The 24,274-nt window shown below is 42.1% G+C and overlaps 1 protein-coding gene across 6 annotated transcripts in view; it reads right to left on the bottom strand.

Annotated features, from left to right (window-relative positions):
- Positions 1–611: 611 nt before the first annotated feature.
- Kyat3 (kynurenine aminotransferase 3) overlaps positions 612–24,274 on the bottom strand; it is a 51,277-nt gene continuing 27,614 nt past the window's right edge. For all 6 annotated transcript variants that reach the window (XM_037207147.1, XM_037207150.1, XM_037207149.1 and 3 more), the window contains 8 exons: positions 23,714–23,839; positions 23,504–23,624; positions 18,293–18,369; positions 16,818–16,907; positions 13,285–13,471; positions 9,644–9,717; positions 8,287–8,373; positions 612–832 (listed from right to left, as the gene is read on the bottom strand). In XM_037207147.1, coding sequence (XP_037063042.1) covers positions 770–832; positions 8,287–8,373; positions 9,644–9,717; positions 13,285–13,471; positions 16,818–16,907; positions 18,293–18,369; positions 23,504–23,624; positions 23,714–23,839 — 825 coding nt within the window. In that variant the 3' untranslated portion in view covers positions 612–769. The remainder of the gene's footprint in view (positions 833–8,286; positions 8,374–9,643; positions 9,718–13,284; positions 13,472–16,817; positions 16,908–18,292; positions 18,370–23,503; positions 23,625–23,713; positions 23,840–24,274) is intronic.

The raw sequence follows: 24,274 nt of genomic DNA, 5'->3' as shown, positions 1-24,274 counted from the left end.
GGGAATACATGAGCAGAGAAGGCGTCCAGTTGAGGATGAGGAAGCTATACATCTCAAAGGTGAAACTTCCTTGAGTGATGACAGTTCCACGGGTGGCCAAGGGAGTGGGTGGCTCAGCTGGAGTAGAGGTGAACATCAGCAGAGGCAACAAGGTCAAGGGATGAGAACCTAGGCTGCCCTTATGGACCCTGAAGCCACCCCAAGGCATGGAAGCACTGGGAACAGAGAAGCAAAGCCAGGAGCAAAGTTCAGTGTCCTTGGCAGGGAGCAACAGGCACCCACATCGCTGCTGGGGGTGCTAACACCTCGGGGAAGTGAAACTTGCCCACATCACGTGTCTGCAGCTTACCATGCTCTCTATAGACGGAGCCAGCAATCCTCACAGTCCAGCTTCCTGTGAAGAATGTGTGGCTTTTGTTCGTCTGTCTCATTTATTGAGAGAGAGTCTCATGTAGCCCAGGATGACCTCCAGCCTCCACCTCCCTGCTGGTATTGCAGACACACCTGGTCCAGTAAATGGAAATGTGATTTCTGTTTCCACTGATGAGGAAATACAACATAGAGAAACCGACTCTCACAAAATTACAGGAAAGTATTTTATATATTCCAAATGAATAAAACCAGAATTTATTAAACAGTGTTAGGAATAGGGTGAATTTTGGAAAGACAGTGATGTTTGCCTGAAATGTTTTCTTTATAGTGCCCACAAGGTGGCAGCACTGAGTACTGAGCCCTTGCAAGAGGCTGGAACACTCACACCTATTTTATATCAAGACTGCTGGCTGTTCCATGCCTTGATGATTTCTTCAGCAGCATCCAGTGTGCTGTCTTTCTGGAAATTAATAAAAGAATTGTATCGTTACATATCAATATAAGCTCAAGTTACAGCAATATTTAAACATAGAAGATATAGCCACATGGTAGTGGTGCTGGCAGTGGCGCATGCCTTTTTTAGCACTCGGGAGACAGAGGCAGGGATCTCTGTGAGTCTGAGGCCAGGCTGGGCTACAGAGTGAGTTCCAAGACAGCCCGGGCTATATAGAGAAACCCTGTCTTGAAAAAACAAAACTAGAAGAACAAGAAAATATCTAGTCTTAGGTGAAGAAACAATTTCAAAGTAAAAACACAGTTTAGCAAAAACTAAACTGTGATGGGTGGGAAGACGGCTCAGTGGCTAGAGATGTATACCATTCTTAGAGAAGACTCATGGGGGGTGGCGGCTCACAAAACTGCCTAAAACTCCTACTCTAGGGGATATGATGACCTCTCTTGCCCTACATGAATACACACACACACACACACACACACACACACACACACACACAATTTTCAAAGGAAACAAAAACTGAAGAACTGAAAGCAGCTATTCAATTAACTATAATTAGAGAAAGAAGTCAATGAGTTCAGATGCACTATATTGAAAAGTAGCAGGCAACTCCTCTCCACTTTCCCATCAACCCCTCCATTCTCCAAGACAACCTCTCATGCAGTTCCTAGGTTTCGTTCTAATGGCTGCCATTAAAATCCAATCATATGCTCAGGCTTCACTTCCTTATCTGTGAATATTGTATTCTTCACTAGTTTTGCCTTCAATAAGGAAAATAGTTTATTCTAATCAATGCTCTGGGAAAATTGCTATGACTATTGAAAACTAATTCTCTTGGCTTTTGAACAAACAATGCATGTTTTTTTTTCCTTAAATTTTATTTATTTATGTCTGCATGTATGCCTGAATGCTAGAAGAGGCATCAGAGCCCATTACAGATGGTTGTGAGGCCACTGTGTGGTTGCTGCTGGAATTGAACTCAGGACCTTTGAAAGAGTAGCCTGTGCTCTTTAACTGCTGAGATATCTCTCCAGCCCATTTAATTTCATATCATAAACATGCATTGTTTATGATATGAAATTAAATGGGCGGGCGGTGGTGGCGCCACACTTGCACACTTTTAATCTCAGCACTTGGGAGGCAGAGGCAGGTGGATCTCAGTGAGTTCGAGTGAGTTCTAGGACAGCCAGGACTACACAGAGAAACCCTGTCTTGAAAAACAAAAAAAAAAAAAAAAAAAAAAAAAAGAAAAGAAAAAGAAAGAAATTGCATGAAGAGCTAATAGTGAAGATCTAGTCTTGTTTTTTCTCCTCTCCCTCTCTCCCTCCCTTCCCTGCACCCCTGCCCTCTGCTCTTTCTACCAAAATGGTTAGGCAGGAAAGCCAGCTACTGGAGCTGAGGGCCCAAGCAGCCTTGAGTAGAAGGGTGTAGTCAGGGCAGCCACTGTGCATGTCACCGGCGCTGATGCCTGCCAGGAGGTGTGAGAGCCTGAAAGTGAGATCAGAGACTGCCTAGTGTGGGACACAGAGACTGTGAGGAAGGTACGTACCTCTGAGGAGAATGGCAGAGCAGAATCTGGGCTCAAAATGTCAAAATGTATCGATAGGGTCATCCACTGAGAGGTGTGTGTGTGTGTGTGTGTGTGTGTGTGTGTGTGTGTGTGTGTGTGTGTAACTGCCAGAGGTCAATCACATACAGAGGTATTAAGTAATTAAATGATGAGAACTAGGTTTCACTCTTGAAGAAGGGAGTTACAAACACAGAAATGGAAAAAAAATTACAATTAACCCTATGATAACTTTCAATAAATTTGGATACAAATAAATACAGATGCAATCAATTCTGTCTACCCAAGGGTTCTGCTTCTCAACCAACTGATGACTGAAAATATGTGAGAGGAGAAATTACACTTGCACTGAGCATGCACATATTTCTTTTTCTTGTTAGGATTCACAAACAATACACTATAACATCTATTTGCATGGTGTTACATTGTAGTAGATTATAAATAACCTAGAGATGATTTAAGGTATACGGAGGATGTGCATATGTTATAGACAAATAGTATGCCATTTATTTAAGTCACTTGAATATCCTGGAGTTTGGAATACAGATTTGTGAGAGCATGCAACTAATCACCCCTGTTACAGAGGTATGACTGACATATATAAATGTGCATGTGTACAAATTATATTTATATATTCTCTACCTCTGCCTGCTTGCCTACTGGAAGGGCCTAGGAACAGCAACACACACAACAGCAGTGAACACTCAATATCTAGGTCTTGATTTAAAGGAAAAACTCTTGCTCTAGGGCTGACAAGAGCCAGTCCAGTAATTAAGAGCTCTTCTTGCTCTCAATGAGGACCTGGTTGGGTTCTCAGAACTTACATGGTGGCTCATACCATTTGAAACTCCACTTCCAGGGCAATCTGACACCCTCTTCTGGCCTCTGTGAGCACCAGGCACACATGTGGTATACAGACATACATGCAGGCAAAACACCTATACACATACACACAAAACAAAACTAAAAAGAAACCAAAACATCACCTCCCAACACACACACATAAAGCGTTACTCTAAAAGGAGTCAGACTTATTGGAAATGGCTGGTTCCAGACTAGAGTAAATAATGATAAAAACGACAGAAAGTTAAGAGATGTCCAACACAATGGTGATACATCAAAGAAAGAGAGGTCAGTTTTATAGGGACCCATAGTGGCCCCATTCTGGAGAAATTTAAATATAAAATAGCAACAGTGATAAATTATAAGTCATCAAATAAGGCAGAAATCTATGAGTTTTTACTGCTACTTATGAGTAAGTAAAATGATTAGGTTACTTGATGAGAATGGAATATTACTATAATTTTTTTCAACAAGCAATTCCTTCGAAAACAGTTACGATTTGTAATAGAAAAACTCTAACTTTACTGGAAATACATGCAAAAAACCACCTTAATCAAGTGCTTGAAATTATCAGTAGCAGGCAAACTATAGTCATGTATAATCATCACTTTTGTGTTCCTATCAAAGTGAAGAACCTGAGTTGAACACGGCAGAGCATCAAGTCAATGTGGAGTGGGTTTCCTTAAAGTAAATTGGCTAGTGAGTTTTACCGTGTTAAGGCAGTGAATGTCAAGAGTAAGGACCCATCCTGCGGGGACGACTCATCCCTAACAGGGTTGAGGGCCAGCCGGCCCAAACCAGTAAAAAGATACTTTCTGAGAGCCAACCTGGGTCTGTCTAAGGGCCTTAGCAACAGCAACTGAGACATGATTTGAAGACAACCCAGACCAATGAGAGGCAGCCATGTCACACCAGCAGATGCATATTCATCAGACCTCTCCAGGGTGAGGGTGGAGGGTATATAAGGCTTGCTTCTTCCTGAATAAACTGAGCTTGTTGTTTCAACATTCTCCCAGAGTCTGTGTCATTGACTCTGTGTCTATTTGGCCCCTTCCCCCAAAGGGAACAACAGCACAGGACCCTGCTACACCATCATATGACAACTAAATGCAAACACACAGTTCTGGCCTTGATAGACAGACTGGGCAACATGATTCTGGACTGGATACCTCTGCTTTCTTGTTCTAATAATTTAACGGGGACAATTGGTGAGACTTGGAATGGAGCTGAGGGTAGAACAAATTATTTGTCAATGTTAACTTCATGGTGCTGAGGGCAGTGTGTTGTGGGTTTGGAGAATGCCCTTGTTAGTGGGGAACACATGATGAAACATTTGGGGATGGTGGATTATCATTAGCAGTTAAGTAGATGTTTCACTCTGAAGATGGTATTTCAGAAACTATAAAAACATGCTGAGTACATTTCAGATATATAATCTTTTGTGTGTACACATATGGGAATGATGTATGTGCATGCATGCAATGTCTGTGTGTGAATTTGTGTGCAGTGTGTGGAAGAGCACAACCTTGGGTATTGGTTTTCACCTTCCACTTTGATGAGGTCTCATGATTATGCCAGGATTGCCATCTCTGGCCCTGCTATTCTGTAGGATTACAGGCGTGTGGGACTGGACCAGCTCTGCTGTGTCTTGGGATATCAACTCAGGTCCTCACACTTCCCAGGTACATTTAGCACTGAGCCATCTCCCAAACCCTGCAAAGTTGTTTCTTCAGTCAGCCATCCTCCCTCACCCTTCCTCAGCCCCTCTATTTTCTTCCCAGAGGCAGCCCTGGGATTTTATTCTAGATCCTTCAAGAGACATTTCAAGCATTTAGTGAACAGAAGCATTTCTGAAAACAAAACTACAATTATTGGAGTTCTATTTGTTCTTTTATTTTTTTCAGAGACTACATATTTCATTTTTCTTCTACTTCCACAGATTTCTTTCTAATATTGTAAAATTCTGTGTGTTTTTAAATTCTATGCTCTTTTACTTCCCTCAATCCTGATGTGGTGCTTAGAGAAGTACTTGGTGTCCCGCAGAGTTCTCAGTGTCACCGTAATTTCCAGTACCTTCATATTCCCCATAATTTCTTACTTGCTCTCCAATAGATCCCGTTTCATCTTCCTGCATTATCACACCACCACTTTGCCAGACTTTAAAATGTCTACCTCAACCTACTGTCTTAAGTGTTTGGAACCTCAAATGTCACAGTTTTTAACTGTTCCCTGGCACTGTTCATTTTCCCAGTAAATACTCTGAAGGCTGTTTTCTTCATGTGCCTTTCCTTTTCCTTATGATGTTCTTTGAAAATCTGCACCTCACCCTTTTGTAATTATGAAGGATTTCTGACTGAACGCCGACTGTAAGCTCTCTCTGCCAGTGCACGCACCACTCTATTGATCTGAAGGGAGAATGTGCTGCTCTGTGACCTGAAGATGGATTTGTAGATTTTTAATTTTTATTTATTTTTATTTCATGTGCATTGGCATTTTGCCTGCATGTGTGTGTCTACATGAGAGTGTCAGAACCTCTGGAAATAGAGTTATAGACAGTTGTGAGTGGAAATATGGGTGCTAGGAATTGAACCTGGGTCCTCTAGAAGAACTGTCAGTGCTCTTAAGGGCTGAGACATCTCTCCAGATCCATGGATTTGCAGATGTTTAACAAGGAGGAACGGGGCAGTGCTAGCAGACAAGAGAAATTCTCTCTAGTTCATCAACAAGTTTAATACACTCATGTAGACATGGAGAGGTCAGCCAACTGGGAATTTAGTTACATGGACTAACTGAAGACCTTTCCTCCTTATTGCCTCAACCCAGCTTTTGGCAACACTGAAAGATAAATGAGGAAATCCACAGCCCAACCAGAATTTCCTTTCCACCTAGCCTTACAGTGTTTACATAACATGACTGCAGACTTGTGCCCTATTTCTCCTACTGTCAGAACATCTGAAATTCCTACTGTTCTTGGTACCTGCTCTCCACTGGCTTCATCTATTATTTGAGACACAGATCCTTTCTAGGCATCCTGTTCTTGTACCATTAATTTTATGACACTTGGCAGCTCTTCCCTATACGCTGGGTAATTTGTGAAATCATTTTATAACTCTCCTGAGTTATTTCCAAGAAGAGAAAAGGGTAGGGCTGTGTTTACTGGATTAAACCTGAAGTTTGATTTTGTTGTTTTTATTTTTCAAGACAGGGCTCCTCTGTGTAGTCCTGGAACTCACTATGTAGATCAGGCTAGCCTTGAACTCAGAGATTTGCCTGCTCCTCTGCCACACCCCCACACCCCCAATGCTGGGATTAAAGGTGTAGTTTACCACTCCCAGCTTTAACTGAAGTCCTAAGGTGACTTTTTCCTTCTGTTGATTATGTTTGTATTTTCAAAGAATGTGTTTATAAAGATGGCCTCTGGCTTGTGGTGGCTCTGTTGACTATCTTTTGATTTTATGATGACAGATATTCAGTAGCAACCATGCTTTGAATTTTGATGGTTTTTTTTGGGGGGGTAGCCTAATGATTTATTATAAGATACTGTCTCCTAATGCTGGGCAGTATGTAGCATGGAGCCTCATGATCTGAAAGGTAAATGGCTGCTACCCCAGCAGGCACTGCATTGCCAAGATACAATGTTCAGTGGTATGGTTGTGGCAAATGCATTTTCAACATACAGGATTTTTAACAAGACTTATCTGGATATGTCTCCATTGTAAGTGCAGAAACACTAGGACTTACATTTTTTTTAGGCCAGCAATTATGATTTATTGCTTTATTATTATGCTTTATTAACCTTACTTTTTCTATTATATTTTAGTCAACTGAATACTCACATTATTCTGTTGTAAATACTTACATTCTACTCATGGTAAGCCTTCCATATTTTGTTGATAGGTTATAGTATTTACCACTGTGTGGTGGCAGCAGAAGCCTTTAATCCCAGCACTCTGGAGGCAGGTGCGAGTGGATCTCTGTGAGTTCAAGGCCAGCCTGGTCTACACAGCAAGTTCCAGGATAGCCAAGGCTACACAGAGAAACCCTGTCTCCAATAACAAAAACCAAAACAAAACCAAAACAAAAAAGTTTGTTATGTTACATAGACTATGGATGAACGAGTTAGTATAGAGATTGCCTCAATTTTAGAGTGTTTTGAGTAGCCACAACATGCACATAGTATGTATGTATGTATGTATGCATGTGTATATGGTATGTGCTTGTTTTGCATGTCTATGGATGCACGTGTGTGCATACCTGTGGAGGCCTGAAACTGACATTGATCTCTTCCTCGATTGCTCTTCATGTTTATATATTGAAGGAAGGTCTCTCACTGAATCCAGAGCTCACCAACTATGGCCTAGTGTAGCCGTCAGCCTGGCCTGCAGTTGCAGCCCCTGCCTTTGGAGTGATGGGGTTACAGGCCCCCGCCTTGCTTATCTTGCTTTTATGTGGGTTCTGAGAGTCTGAACCCTGGTCCTCATGCTTGCTTGGCATATGCTTTCTCCGATGAGCCACTCCACAGCCCAGCAGAGACGTCTTGAAAACAGCAGATCTGGGATGGTCGAATGGTGATGAATGCACTCAGCTAGCCACAGGGACAGCTTTCGTTTTCATTCTTAAAAATCCATTTTTCTTTCTTTTTTTTTAAGCTGTGTGTATGTGAATGTGTCTGTGTGAGCACATGCCACACAGGTAAGGATACCAATGTGTGGATATCCATCCACATAGTCCAGAAGAGGGTGTAGGATTATAACGGTTCCCCTCAAAAAAGGCTGACTCAAGGATGGCTGGCTCCCAACACCTGGAAGACTGAGGCAAGAGGATCAGTCTGAGGGCAGCCTGGGCTACAGAGTGAGACCCTGCCTCAAGAAACCACAAACAAACAAACTAGAAACAACAGCAAGCAGAAGCTGAATACTGATTTACAGTTAGCTTCATGGCACCACGTCAAATTTAAAAAGTGTCACTTTGCATATCATTTTTAGAAACAGGAAAAAGGTGCTTTATAAATTAGAATAAAAGATACATTGGTGAGAATACAGAAACTTACTTTAATGAAGCAAAACCGCACCAGCTTCTCAAACTGTGGTTTAGACTCCGAGTCACAGAACGCTGAAACAGGGATGGCTGACAGTTTCTGAAAAACAAGGACGAGGATGCAATAGGAAGGCTGCACACTTTCCAAATGTTAGTGAGGAGACCACAGACAGTAGAAATAGGTACTGTTGATACTCATAATTTTTAAGAAGCAAAATATTTTTAAATTCCTTCCAGAGTGTTGAGGAGTTAGCTCAGTGGTAGAGTGCTTGCTTAGCAAGCGCAAGGCCCTGGGTTCGGTCCTCAGCTCTGATTAAAAAAAAAAAAAAAAGAAAAGAAAGAAAAGAAATAAATTAAATGGGAACTAGTTGGGAAGAAAAAAAGAGGCCAACAGGAGTGGGAGTGGAAAGGAGTGAATATAAACAAACACATTCTAGGGGCTAGAGAGATGGCTCAGCTATTAAGAGCACTGTCTGCTCTTCCAGAGGTTCTGAGTTCAGTTCCCAGCAACCACATGGTGGCTCACAACCATTCATAATTCTATCCGGCGCCCTCTTCTGGCCTGTAAGCACACATGCAGACAGAATACTGTATACATAATAAATAAATAAATAAATAAATAAATAAATAAATAAATAAATATTAAAAAAAAATCTCTCCAGAAGTCCTAAGTGAACTGAAGCGTGATCCTAATTAGTCTTATCAATAAAAACCAGGAGTCAAATATCAGGCTAATAACCTGAAAGATCAGAGAAGCAAAGGACAGCCATTAGTGACTTCTTACCTCTCCGGATCCTCAGACCAAATTGGGGGGGGGGGGAGCTGAGATCCTGTCTCCACTCCATATTCCTGTCTCCACCTCCCTAGTGCTGGGATCAAAGGCATGCACCTGATTGCCTGGCTGTTTCTCTTTTAGACTGGTTCAATCTTGTGTAGCCCAGGGTGGCCTTGAACTCCTGATCTTCCTGCTTCCTCCTCCCAAGTGCTGGGATTAAAGGTGTGTGCCACCACTGCCTGGCCTCTATGGTTAACTAGTGACTAGCTCTGCCCTCTGATCTCCAGGCAAGCTTTATTTGTCAGAACACAAACAAAATACCATACAACAGTGGACTGTTTGGATGAAAGCTAGAATCACTGGGAAGCAGAGGCAGGCAGATCTCTAAGAGTTTAAGGCTAGCTTGGTCTACACAGCAAGTTCTAGGCATGCCACGGCTACATAGTTGGACTCTATCTCAAACAAGTAAGCTAAACTAAAATTTTAAAATAAAGGGGAAGAAACAAAGCTAGAATTAAATGTCATACGAAGCACATCCATAAGTTACTTAATAAGCTGACTATAAAACATCACTGCAAAGGTCAGTAAACATTACCTTCTTTTTCGTCATCCACTTCACAAACTTATAGTCATAAGGCTCATCGCTCTTCATGTCAGAGAGGTCAGCACCTGCAGCCACAGGGAAAGGTGGGTGGAGGAAGGATTGTATCTGACACAACAAGGACTCCACTTAAGACTGTCGAGATCCAAATTTTCTCCTGACTCACACCGGTTTAACCTAGAACCTTCTAGAGGTTACTGATACACTGTGCTGGAGTCTTACACTTCACGAGGAGACTGACTGACACACTGAGGCAGCACTCACATACAGGAGATCATGCCTGTCCCTGCAGCTGCCAGCACAGGAAGAGAAGGTGTGGGAAGCCATGGGGAGTGCTGCTTCTCCATCAGAAAGAAGACGCCATGATGCTAGTCTTTGTCATCTATCAGTGAGGATGTGACAGCACCAATATCATACAGCTCTCTTGGGAATGTAATTATTAGCAGAGTTCTGAATACAAGACCTGCCATACCATATATTTTCAGTAACTATTAAACAGTCAGCCATTGTTCTTCATTGTAAGGTGTAATGGTAAGTACGGTTTTTCTTTTTTCTTTCTCTTTATAATTTTTGAGATAGCATTTTGCATTGTAGTCCAGGCTGGACTAGAACTATGTACCCCCAGGTTGGCCTTGAACACACAGCAATTTTCCTGTCTTACCTTCTTGAGTGCTGGGATTGTTGATGTGTACCACCATGCCTGGTTACTTTTATTTTCCTTTTAAATTATTTATTTTGATTTTTAATTGTGTATATGCATATGGGAGTGTACATGGGTTTGTTCATGTGTGTGTGGTACCCAAGAAGGCAAGAAGAGGGTGTGTGATCCCTGGAGCTGGAGTTAGGCTGTTGTGAGCTGCCTAACTTGGGTGCCAGGAACTGAACTCTGGTCCTCTGTAAGAGCAATATGTGCTCTTATCCACTGGGCCATCTCTCCTTTCCAAGCTCCCTGGCTACCTTTATTCCTGTGCTACCATCAGATGAAATTTTAATTTTTATCTTTAGAAAAAGGGGCGAGCTAAATTCTAGTGTAGGAAACAATTCACACACAGTAAAGTAAAACTTTGTTCACGTGAGGAGAGGTTGAGATGTTAATATCTCCCCCAGAGGTAGCATCATAAAGAAGGGTATCCTGTCATACAGAAAAGCTTTTCCATCCACATCCTTCTGACTCCTACCTAACCACACTGTATCCAGAACTGAGACACAAGCTAGTACTGGGCTCAGAATGGACTGACAACATGGAAAGGATGCTTAGTGCAAAACTGGGATAAATCCCTCCTCAGAGTCTACTGTCGGGGAAAACTGGATCCAGCGGAGAACCTTGAGTGTCATTTCCTGGGGGTCTTCCACCTATTTTCTCAATAAATAAATTTGGGTGGAAAATCTTGTATATTTGAAATTGAAAGAATATCTGGTGGGAAGAAATTGGATTGGGTCAGACGAGAGCCACAAGGGCATCTCAGTCTAAACAAGTTTCCTGGGGAGGGAAGGGTCTTCGTGAAGATTAGAGTGTGTTCTGGGAAAGGCACGCTGTAAAAACCATGAAGGCCTCCCCTGCAGCCCACGGTGGGACAGGCCTCCCCTCTACCCCAAGGTGGAGACAGAGCTTTCAACCACTTCCTGGAAAGGGACCTCGAGCCTCAGCTACAAGTGTAGCATCCAGTTCTCTGAAACCTGTGATATGAAAAAATTACTAATGTCTAATGCTTGTGTACTACAAAATGATTCTTACATGAATATAGAGCTAAGGGAGTCCCTCCTACTTCAGGAGTTTCCCCCACTGTCTCTTAATGAATCTATGTGCATGCTGCCGTACTTAAAAAAAACCTAACATACGATCATTTGTCACATAAAATTGAATTTTATTCCCTCTAGGTTTCTAAAATTTAGCATAAATGAGAAACTTCAGTTTTTCAAGTTCAGTGGCATATAATGTTACTACAGTCTAAAATACTGAAAACTATATTAGAGTGATCATAATTAACCAATAAAGGATACTCAAAGGTTTATTATTAATAATTTTTTAAATATTAAAGAAATATAAATTTTATGTAAAAACTGTCGGAACATGGCCAAAGGTGAACATGCATGGTGAACAATGCCTTGGGGAACTCTGAGAGAGGCCTTTACCTCAGGTGCATTTTGTTCCCTGGATTGTTCTTGGACGTGACTTCATGCCTCCTGTGACAAACGTTTACATTCAATTTTTTTTTTTTTTTGGTTTTTCGAGACAGGGTTTCTCTGTGTAGCTTTGCGCCTTTTCCTGGAACTCACTTGGTAGCCCAGGCTGGCCTCGAACTCACAGAGATCCGCCTGCCCCTGCCTCCCGAGTGCTGGGATTAAAGGTGTGCGCCACCACCGCCTGGCTTACATTCAATTTACAAGACACGTTTATTCTTGATGGACGTTGGAACACAGCTATAGAATCCAGTCTATGAAAGGATATGCTGAGTGCTGTCCTCAGTGTACCCTGAATCTGGATATGGCCTTCTACCTTACTTTTGTGCTTTCCCAGATAGAATCTATAGTATGTGTCAGGCAATTGTGTTTATATTGGTCTGTCCTGAGAAAGTTCTGGGAAAGGGCTGCTGTTAATATTTAGTTTGTGGTTACTGGCGTTATTTACATGGTTTTCTGATCATGTTTTTCTCAACTCAAACAACTTTCCTTGTATCATTGCTTTCTTTGCTACATTCATGTATAAAGTACACTGAAACTGAGGTAAGGTTGTCTACATCATTAGACTATAGTCCGACCATTTTTTAAGGCCCCCAAATCCCAGGTCTTTGTAGATGGATCTGCATAGGTTGGCGAAGGTCAACAAGATTCATGTAAAAACATCATTATACTTCTAGCTCGAAGATTTGTTGATGGCAAGTCAGGATTATTATATCATCAACTTCAGATAAAGGCAAGTCTGATGACCTGAATTCAAGCTCCAGAACCCACATGGTGGAAGGAAAGAAATGATTCCCAAACGCTGTCCTCTGACCTCCACACATGAGCCTTGGCTTGTGCCCCACCTCCTAATGTAAAATGAATAAATAATCCTATGCTTTTTGGAAACAGAACTATAAAGATTCCAGGTGCACAATTCTGGGAAGTTACTTAGGGCTTCCCAAGCCTTCCTGCCTGCAAAGATGGCGCTAGCAATGCTTTCTAGAAGAGGGCGTTGGAGTGGGTGGCCTACAGCAGACTCTCCACGATGGTTAGTCACTCCCCTTGTCTCCAGCATTCATTTCAGCATAAAATAGCAGGTATTTCCTTACGGCTCCACAACTTCTGGAAATTTCAGTTTTCCTAACAAATAGCATTTAGAAAAGATAAACAAACAAAAGAAAACTTCCAAGTGAACTATTTCACATTCAGAATTTCCAGTTACACACTGGAACACAGTAAGAGCGGTTAGTTCTGTAACAGAACACCCAGAAAAACAGCAAACTGATAACCACGTATCAGGAGAGAAAATTCAGGTGAAAGTTCTGAAATGAAAGCAAATGGTTGAAATTGTTGAAACAATCTCTTCTAGAGATAAGATGACATTCTGGTTTTCATACTTTCCCCTCACACTCCCCTGCTATCATTTCAAACCTAAGTGTCTGTAGATGGGAAATAGCAAAGGGGTCACACACCTAAGGAAGACACATCGGCAATGATGAAGTAACCCCCATCAGGAATGATGGGTTTCAGGCCGACGCTGGTAAGTAAACGCACCATCCGATCTCTTTTTACTTCTAATTCCTTGGGCAGAGAATTAAAGTAACACTCTGGGTCATCCATGCGCTTGATATCAATCCAAAAAGCCTGGGCCAAGGCTGCCTGCAAGTTAAGATAAAAAATAAATAAGTAAAAAAGAAGCATGGTAATGTCAGTTATGGCTCATTTTACTAGTAGAATAAATAAAAGTCATCCTATTTGTGACAAGGAGGTCACTCAGGAAATTACAGCCAGATTCCTGTGAACTATCCCGCTCCGTAAGTTAATGGAGGAAGGCGTTTTATCTAAATGTTTAAATCTAATATGATAAACAGGAAGACATGAAAATCCCAACTGAAAAAGAGGTGTTACACAAGAGAGTGTGCTTGGTAACAAAAAGATATGTATCATTTTCCACTGAGGTGAGCTGTGGTCCAGTTTGTTAATCTCAATCTAAAGAATGGCCAGACAGGTGAAGAGGGAGTCAAGTGTTCCCTGTTCCCTAGGATGGCACAGGAAGAAATTAAAGTCGGCCTGCTGTGTAGACAAGCAAACACAAGTTCCTCATTCCTCAGAGGAAATGCCAAAATCCTTCTGATTCCAGGAAAGTAGTGTGACTTAAACAGGGACTAGAAACAAGCATTTAGAACATGTGGGCAACTCCTCCGGCAGTCGTGACCCAAGAGAAAAGAGAAGCGGGACCAAGGAAAGCCAATACTGTAAAGAGCAAAGGACTTCGTGTTCGTGTCCCCTCTCCATATGGTGAGTCTTTGGTCTCCAAGGTACAGGCTTTAGGAGGTGTGGCCTTTGGGGATGATTAGGACAGAAGATTAGAGGCCCCAGAATGCAGGAGCACCACTTCTACCATGGGAGAACACACTGAAAAAGTGACACCTATGAGGTAGTAGGTCCTTATCAGATGTGGCATCTGCCAGTGATCTTCAGATCCATGAGACATAACTTCTTTTTCTTTATAAGCTGCACAGTCTCTAGTACTGTGTTACAGCAACCTTCACAGACTAAGTCAGTAAGGTTCAGGTGACTGGGAAATATGTCAGGTCAGGAGGATAAAAAATAAGTCACAGTCAAAGTAGGTATATAGCACAAAGATCTGCCAAGCAGAAGGCTAGAAGCGTGGCAGGCAACGTGAGTCATTTGGGTAAGAGCTGGGACAAAACAGTTCACAACATAGGCACAGCCCTGGCTGTCATAGAAGCTCCATATTGAAGGGTGGGTGCAGGGGTGAAGTGGAAAGGGCAGGGGAAAAAAATCTGTTCTGTATGATAGAACTGTAGCTTTAAAAGACAGAGATAACGGGTGGGGGAGGGTGGCAAGAGCATAGAGAAGTCTGGGGCAGGAGAATTTAGCAGTAAGACAAAGTCAACAATTCTTCCACACTAGGAAATCAGCATCCAGTTTCCAAACACAGCTGTCTGGGGAATTTTCCCAAAATACAGAATAAGATGCTTCAGGAAATATTCTAGAATCTCAGCTGTGCCTTTCCGAGCAATTTGTTCATTCACTCTAGAAATCATTGCCCTGGAAAATCCAGAGCACAGAGACACAAACATCTGTGCTAAGTGTACCTGGATTCCTCTCTTTCTTCCAAGCCTGGTTGTTAAGTGTTGCCCTGTGGCAAGCACCACTGACTTAATCTTCCAGCTATCCAGGGTCCCATCATTCCACATCACCTCTGCCATCCTCACCTTGGTTCAATCCACTGATATTTCTCTCGTGGAACTCTTCCCTTACCTTCTCCCTCAATGAAGCACCAGACTCCTTTTGAAAACATGCGATCACGTTTCATGGCTCCTTGTGTCTCTCAGTCCTAACAGTGAGGTACATGTCGCAGCCCGATGTGACTCCCAGCTACTGCTCGGATTTGAGGGTCTCCTACTCATCAACCCTGGTCACCTCACACCAGCAGCCATGTTTATGGTATGATATGGCAGCCATGCTGTCTACCACTGGGTCTTAGTCCTTCCTATTCTCTCAGGCCACAGGGCTCTTCTCTAGGTTAACCAGCACTCAGGCGCTGTCTTCTCCATGAGACTTACCTCCCAATATGACATCATATACTCTCCAACCTGGATCATTACATCTTCCTTCTTCCCCACCTTCTCTTTGTGTCTATCAAAATCTGACATAATATATTTTGAAAGCATCTCTATGATTTATGTTCCTCTACCGGGTGTTAAGCCCTCTGAGTGAAGCGGTTTTTTGTCTGTAAAATCTCTAATCGTCAGTAAATCTTAGTTGAATAAGAATAAGTGAATGGCTTTATTTTAAGGTGATAAAATGAACTTAAAATATAATAAAGTGAAGCTTCAGAATGAGTCTTTATCATAAGGTTATTTTAGAGAATCACTAAAAGTAATGGAAATTTTTCCTATTGGGCAGACACCTTTGATGAGAAACAATCAATCAAGTTCAATGGAGCCAATACTTTTACTCTCTTGTGCTTTAACTGCCTTCTAGAAGTAGAACACTTTTTAGTATTTGGGGTGTTCAGAGGAGAATGATAAATAGATCTGTTTGTAGAAATGTATATAAAAATAGCAGCAGTCTAACAAAGACATACATCAAGGGCCAGGAGTGGTGGTACTTGCCTGCCATCCCACAGCTTGGAAGGTTAAGGAATGGCATTGTGCTGGAGAAAAAGACTGACCTGGTAGAAAGAGTCTACTGTCTATGGCGCCTCTACATACGGGTAGCATTTTACTAGCTTCTTTCCCCTTTTGTTACACAATATATAATATAAATTAGTATAAATAAACAGCGCCATGTATCTTGCTCTTTTTTGTTTGTTTGTTTGTTTAACTTCACAATGTGTTCTGGAAATCATCCTTTATCAGTTACACTGTTCTATGCCTGCTCCCCATCTCCCATGGGGGACTGCTATATTGTCCAGTCAGGCTTTGAAGTCTCTGTGTGGCCCAGACTAGCCTTGAACTCATGACTCTCGTGATTGAAGCCTCAAGTGCTAACATGATAGGCATGTGCCACCACACCCCGTGACCTTTTCTTTTAAATAGCTACTGCAGTATGAAGAATGAATATCAAAGTTGTCTGTCTGTCTGTCTCTTTCTTTCTTTCTTTCTTTCTTTCTTTTTTTTTTTGGTTTGTTTGAGACAGTGTTTCTCTGGGCAGTTTTGGTGCCTGTCCTGGATCTCGCGCTGTAGACCAGGCTGGCCTCGAACTCACACTCACAGAGAACCACCGCCTGGCTCTGTCTCCGGAGTACTGGGATTAAAGGCGTGTGCCACCACCGCCCAGCAAGTTGTCTGTCTCTTCAAGTACGTTATCATATGTTAGTAAAGGGGCTCTGCAGATGGGACACAAGTCATGGACCTTGACATTACACTTCATCCAATGACTGTGTGTCTGCTCCAAAATTCCCATCTGTGGTAGAAGGACTTGTTCACGAAGGAGCTAGCTAGTTCCCACACGCGCCAAGGCTGACACATACCTGTAAAGGAGTTGCACAGGTGTACAAAGTATTTTGTTGAACGGTCTGTAAATGTTTTATCAGGTGTTTAGGACCGATGCTCCAGCCAAGCTGGGAAAAGACAAAAGCAGATTTCAGAAAATAATCTAAGGATATATATATCCTATCTAAGAGAGTTGTTAGTGTAAACGCCACATGTAGCGATTCAGAAATGTCCCCAGGAGGAAAGCAGGGTAATGCTCGTTCTTGTCAAGTTCCCAGCTCTGTCTTCCCCTCAACCTGCCTTCCGGAGGTAGCAAAACCTGGGATCATTGTGAGCCCTTCCCCTCTGCTGATGTGCCACTTCTGGTCCTCAGGAGGAACAAAAGCTAGCACTTACGCTCGCTAAGTACAGGCACAAGAAATTCTGCATAACAGCTCAGAGGACTCCTCCACAATGAAAGCGCAAGGGTTTTTAATTCCCCTGGTCTCCTAGCATTCCCTGTGTCTTAGCCCTGTCTTCTATCGGTAAGGCTGAAAGAGAATTGAATTTCAGCTGGGGGAGTATCTGTTGTTGCTTTGAGACAGTATCTCTTGTAGCCCAGGCTAGCCTTGAACTCACAAGTTAGCTGAAGAGAATGTTGGGTTCCTGATTTTCTTGCCTCCACTCCTGATAAATGCATTGTCATGATCAACAGTACATTTGTTGGTGAATGGACTCTGAAGGTAGGCTACCTGCCCTGGCTTGGGTTTATTAGCAGTGTAATCTCAGCAGACAGTAAAAATTCCTGTGATTTAGTTTTATAATCTGTAAATCAAGGATGAGAACCTTGCCCACTTCATACTGGGCTTATAAGAATGAAAAGAATTAGCATGCTTAAAAACACTTAGCGTTCGGGCCAGAGTTAAAGCCAGAGTATTAGCCAGTGTTATTTTTCTCTTTTCATATGGGAATATTCTTTGTGAAGAAAAAAGTATCATTAGCTGATCACTCATAAAATTTTTAAAATTATTTGATTCTTCTTTCTTCTAAGGAAATTACTTGGTCTCAAAAAGGATGATATGGTTCAGAGGGTAAGAACTTGCTTGCTGCCAAGCCTGAGGACCAGAGTTCAATCTCTGGGATCCACATGTTGGAAGGAGAGTACTAACTCTTACACATTGTCCTCTGCCTTCCACACACACATACCCCACACAGCCCACAGACCCCAAATAAATACATGTAATTAAAAATAAAAGGCTCAAGCTTGACACGAGAGCCAAACAAATAAATAAATACAAAAAAAAATCACTAAGTATAAAACCCCACATATATTATTTAGGCATTTAAAACACAAAATAGTCTGCAGAAGTTAAAATATGAGCTTATATTTTTTTTAAATTTTCAAGACAGGGTTTCTCTGTGTAACAGCCTCCTTTTTCTGGAGGGAAAGGGGGTTGAACCCAGGGCCTTTCATGTGCAAAGTCTGTGCTCTACCCTGAGCCACATCCCAGCCCAGCGGTGCTCCCTTTCTTACCTTCCAGCCCGTCACACTGAAAGTCTTGCCTGCACTTCCTATTGTTATTGTTCTCTCCCACATACCTGGAAAAGTGGCTTAAAAAAGAAAAGAAAAGAAAAATGTTTCCTTTTCAATTACTTTTCATTTAGTGTAATCTAAAAACATAGTGCAGACAACATGAACTCAGTGAAACACAGAGATATTAAATAGTACCAGTCTAGTTATTTCCACATTTTTTTAGATAATCCAAGTATCATCTCACCCAGTCTACTGCACAAGCATCACCACCTTTCATTTCAGAACATTTTTACCAACCAGAGGCGAGTCACCAGGCCATTCTTGGCTGATATCTTGCAATGCCGTTCATTCACATTTGTCCATCAAATCTTTCTTAGTAACAAAGCATCAAAGGACACAGAGGAGTCTGTGACTTGAGGTCTAGCAGAGGAAGCCGACACCAAGGTGGCAGCAGTGGTGGCACTGTGCTGGGGGCTGGACTGGCGCAGGCAGGGTGTTAGGCATGGGTGGAAGGCGAAGGGAGGTCTCCTGGGCCAGAGATGATTTGGCTAAACTTAGGAGTACCACATCAGTTTAGGCAGGCAGAAGAGGGGAGGGCAACGTTCTGTGCTGCAATACGAAATGTAATGACAGTGTTTTTTTAAATGAGGTAAGTAATTCGTCAATGAGTATTTTAACCTTATGAAAGTGGATGCCCCCCCTTTTTTTCAGGGGTAGAGAGGAAGTTCTTTGTGATGGTTGAAATGCTAGTTTTGTTACTGGGAGATATCTGATCCGAGAATATCTCATTCAGTAAGAGGAAATTCGGCCATTGTCTTTCTTCCTCTTTTTCTGATAGGATCTCACTGTGTAGTTCTGGCTGGCCTGGAACTGGCTATGTACACCAGGCTGGTTGTGAATGCACAGACTTTGTCTTCCAAGTGCTAGGATCAAAGGTATACACCACCACACCTAGCTCTCTATTTTCTTTTCTTTTTTAGATTTTTAATTTTATTTTTGTTGTGTCTGAAGGCAGGAGACATGATGAAGAGCACCGCACAGGGAACAGTGCCTGTGTGGAAACATTATGTATAGCTGGAAAGTCTTAGTGTGTTACATTAGGAAGCCCTCATGCCACAACACTGACAACATGGCCATTCATTCGTATCTTCCATGTCAGACCGTTGTAATTGGTTGCACCCCCAGGCTTCAGTGCAAACAAACTGCATTTTCTAAGTAATTAAAAAGTAATTTCATATTTCTGTATTATTTTAATTTTATAGGCTGGTATAACAGCTAAAACAAATCTGAGTTAAAAATATGTCTTGAGGGCCATCAAAATGATTTGGTAGGTAACAGCACTTGCTGGGAAAGCCAGAGTTGGATCTCTGGAACTCAGAGAAAGGTAGGAGGGGAACTTGTACTCCACAGCACTGTCCTGTGGCTTCAGCATACATCCTATCACGTGTGAGTGCCCAATCAATAAAAACGTTTTAAAGTTTTATATACCTTTAGCAAGTAATGTCAGTTATACTGTACTCTGGGTACTTATTATTTATAAGTAAACAATACATTTGGAGATCCTTTAAGTCCTTTTAAGGATGAATATTGCCAAATTGAGCTAATTATCCAAAATTTGATTTAAAAAATACCATTTCATAAGATTTCAAAAATTATAGTTATTCATTCAGTTTATGTGTGTATGCATGCTCATGCCACAGTGCATATGGAATACTCCTTTACACTGTGTGAATATATGTCGCTGTGATTGGTTTAATAAAGATGCTGACTGGCCAATAGCTGGACAGGATAAAGTTAGGTGGGAGAATTAGACTAAGGACTCTGGGAAGAAGAAGGGTGGAATGAAAGGAGTTACCAGTGAGACATGGAGAGGAAACAGGAGGTGCAAGATAAAAGAGAGGTAACACCACCTGGCAGAATGTAGATGAATAGAAATGGGTTAATTTAAGTTGTAAGAGTAGTTAGTAATAAACCTGAGCTATTGACCAAGCATTTATAATTCCTATTAAGTCTCCATGTTGGTTATTTGGGAACTCGTGGGGTGGGGGGAATGTCCACCGACAAGTGCACATGTGTGGAGGTCAGAAGACATCTGGGACTTGGTCCACTCCTTTCACCACAGGGGTCCTTTGGATGGAACTCAGGTCCTCAGACTTGGCAACAATCACTCTTCCTGTTGATCTATCTTTCTGGCCCACAGAATTTAATTTTTAAATATTGGTCTAAGTTTTCAACTGGAAATGGTTCCAATGACCTAAGACAGGTCATCAATAAGATGAGCGATGGTGGGTTTTGACACAATTTGGACACAAAACACTCAGCTGTGCAATTAATGTCTTGAACTACAAATCCTTTGCTGCTGTCTCTGTTTATATACTGGCCCTGAGAAACATTAGTTCTCTTCCATGGATCTAGCTGCCACCAAAATTTGGATGACTGCAAAAAATATACTCCATAATCTGAGCCTGATCATTAAGCCTGCAATTCCACTTATCTCCAGATGGGGTCTCCCCAATGTCCTAGAAACATTCAGACTTGGCAAAAGCTTACAATACATACTGTGCCTGGGTAAAGTCTTGGTGCTGCTTGGTAATCGGGGCTGGAGTTGAGGAACATGTGTGAGTGTTTCCTTCTCACTTCAGCTGCTGAACTTGAGCTCTGTAGTTTCTACCTCTATCTAGCCCAGGCTGGCCTTGGACCTGAGACCCTCTTGCTTCACCTCCGGAGTGGTGTGGTTTATAGGTGTGCGTCACCACGACTAGGTAGAGTTTCTATTTCTTCACAGTCCCTATGCATCATCTAAGCTGGCAGACACATGATTTGCTTCTGACTCTCACCCAAACCTGGATCCTATTAATTTATTTTTTTCATGCAGTCACAGAACCAATTAAATCCTTTGCTGCAGTTCTCCAAGTGTAATTACGATCACTCTGGGGATCAAGTTAATGTACAGGAATTTGAAATAGTCACCTTAGGTTTTCATCCATAAGATTTTCTTAAGCCTTTGGCAGTTGTTGCCACTTATCTGATTTTGAAAGTTATAGATCACTTAACAAGAGGATGTAGTAAATGAATATTAATGACGAAGTCAGAAAAACTCAAATGCATTTACTGCAACAGCTTTGTTATAGAGCTATGCATATAACTGGGATTTGAAATGTATTATTTTATACATTGGTCTTTTGCCTTCATGTATGTCTGTGCACCAAAGTGGTACCTACAGAGGCAAGAAGAGGATGTCGAATCCCCTGGAACTGGAATTACAGATGGTTGTGAACCACGATGTGGATGCTAGGAATAGAACCTGGGTCATTTGGAAGAGCAGCCAGTACTCTTAACTACTGAACCATCTTTCCAGCCCCCAAACTGGATTTAAGAAAAGTGTTTTTTTTAAATTTTTTATTTTTTTAGGAAAAATATTTTGAATGTTCCATTTTCTGTCAGGCAGACTCACTTCTAGTTTCATTATGCCCGTGTTAGGATTCGGGACACTGAGGTTTCAACGGCACCTGTTAGCAAGAAGAGCCTTTGCCTTCTTTCCCCTTCTCCAAGGTTTTTGCATTGCTTCCTAATGTTGTGGAGTAATCTTTTGGTACGCTGTGAAGGTGTGTCACTTGGATTGGTTTAGTAAAAAGCTGAATGGCGAATAGCTAGGCAGAATTTTTGGGGCAGAGAGAACACTGGGAAGAAGGCAGAGATGCCAAGAGATGGAGACAAGCAAGATATGCAGGAGGAGAGGTAACAGCCATGAGTCACTTGGCAGCACATAGATTAATAGAAATGGGTTCACCTCCATTATAAGAGCTGGTTAGAGACAAGCCTAACCTACTGCCCAAGCTGTCAGAATTAACAAGTTTGAGTGTTGTGATTTGGGAACTGGCTGGTGGGATGGAGAAAGACCTGTTACATTCTAATCCCCTCAAGAACTTGCTTTCTCCTTCCATCTCTGTGGCCATTTATAATGTAATACCGGAGCAAGTATGGTAACGTCTGTTCACACATATATCTTTACCTTCTCCTTTTCATGTTCCCTCTCATCTTATTCAGCAAAGACATTTGATTGCCTAATGTTCTAATTTGCCTTTTGTTCCAGTGACCAGCACCATGTGCAAAAACAAATTAAGGGAGGAAAGGGTTTATTTGGCTTATTCTTTGCCGTTACAGTACATCATTGAAAAAGTCATGGCTGGGACTCACTTACAGCTCAGAAAGCATGGCAAAAACCATGAAGGAAGGAATGCTGCTCATAGGCTCATCATGTTCAGTGGTTTTTCTTATACTGACCAGGACGACTAGCCTAAGGATGGTACTGCCCACAGTGGGCTGCAGCTTCTTATATCAACCATCAATCAAGACAGTCTTTCATGCAAGTGGCCATTCTCCTTTGTGATTCAGACAGTTCTTCAACTGAGGTTCCCTCTATTGACTCTGGGGTGTTTCAAGCTGAGGCACTTATAACATGTGTAAGACTCTAATGTGCAAAATGGTGATTTAGAAGAGGCCAACACAAATAATCTCATCTGTCTTGTAATTTAGAAGCAAAATGCATAGATTCTGTTAACTACAGAGAGAAAAACAAAACAAAAGTGAAGGAAGCGAAGGCTGGAGGTGAGCAAGAGTGACACGGGAAAAAGACCGGAGGGAGTCATTGGACACCAGAGGGTCAGTGTTTCTAGGCAAAGGAAAGACAGGTACAACCCAAAGGTCACCCCACAGCTTCTAGTCCTACAGTTGAGAGCTTGGTCATACCTGATGATACTGCAGTATTTGGGTGCGGTAGCCCAGCGGCAATTGCAAAATCCCACTGAGGACGGAATAGCAATAGCCTGCCATTCTATAATTTCTTGCTGTTATTTTAGCAACTCGTTCGGCACCAACAATCATGAACCTCTTCATGAAAAGTTCCGCCCTAGTCTCTTACACACCAAAGAACGGCAGGATTCTTGTTCAGAAGCCAAAGATAGGCAAAAGAACTGCTCCGCTCACGTCCCAGCTTTATCTTGTGATCTCAGGTCCCTCCCCCATGTGAACATCTGTTCATCAAGCTGAACTTTAATCACTCAAGTACGATCCATCTAAATACTTCTGGTAAGTGCTCACATAGATACCTATCACAGAGACTGTTTTAAAGCTGGCCTGGGATCCTTCCCAATCAGTTGTTCCACATGTGCCCAAACCCATTCTGACTGGAGGCTCTGTTATAACCGGTACCTATTTTTATATGCTCATGTCCAGTATAGACAAGCCATTCATACACCTCATCACTGATGCACAGGGTGTCATGCTTGATGCAAAGGTCAGCAATGACTTGCAGCTCTTCTCTGGTATACACCTGCACATATTAAAGGAAAGGGCACAGCAGTTATTCTACACATGAGAAAAGAGTGCCCCCAGCCTGTGTAAGCAATGAGGCTCACTTACTTTGCCAATGGGGTTATGTGGAGTATTCAATATAATGGCTTTAGTTTTAGAACTAAATTTACTTTCCAGTTCTTGAGGATTGAATGTCCAGTCAGAACTAGACCACTTCAGCCCATCAGTAGGTTTCTAAGCATGAAGAACAAAGATGTGATTTGAACCAATTAAGATGTGATTTGAACAAATTAATTCATGTTCACTGTCTCACAAACAGCCTCGTAAAGAAAAAAGAAGATTAAAGACAGACCTGACGAAGGTAACTGAATAAATGACTAACAAAGAATACAAACACAAATAATTAGGCCCTCATTCAACCGCAGGAACCCAGAGGACCCGAGTCTTTTGTACACGCCTGCTAAAGGAAACAGTGAACCCTGACAGAACAACAGCTGTTGTTCCTTCCCAGGAGCCACAGTATCTACGGGCAGCGTGTGACACCGTAAGGCTGACAGAGGAGCCTGCGAGTCACCTTAGCTACTGTGTTCATTATTTTCAAAGGGCTTAGCTATGCCTTCAACGACAAAGTCATTGGCAATTCAAAACATTCTTCAACCGGTGGGTGGG

The sequence above is a fragment of the Peromyscus leucopus genome, chromosome 6 (assembly GCF_004664715.2).
Source record: "Peromyscus leucopus breed LL Stock chromosome 6, UCI_PerLeu_2.1, whole genome shotgun sequence".
Classification (NCBI taxonomy): domain Eukaryota; kingdom Metazoa; phylum Chordata; class Mammalia; order Rodentia; family Cricetidae; genus Peromyscus; species Peromyscus leucopus.
The sequence above is the reverse complement of the archived record's forward strand: the minus strand, read 5'-3'. Positions and strand labels throughout refer to the sequence as shown.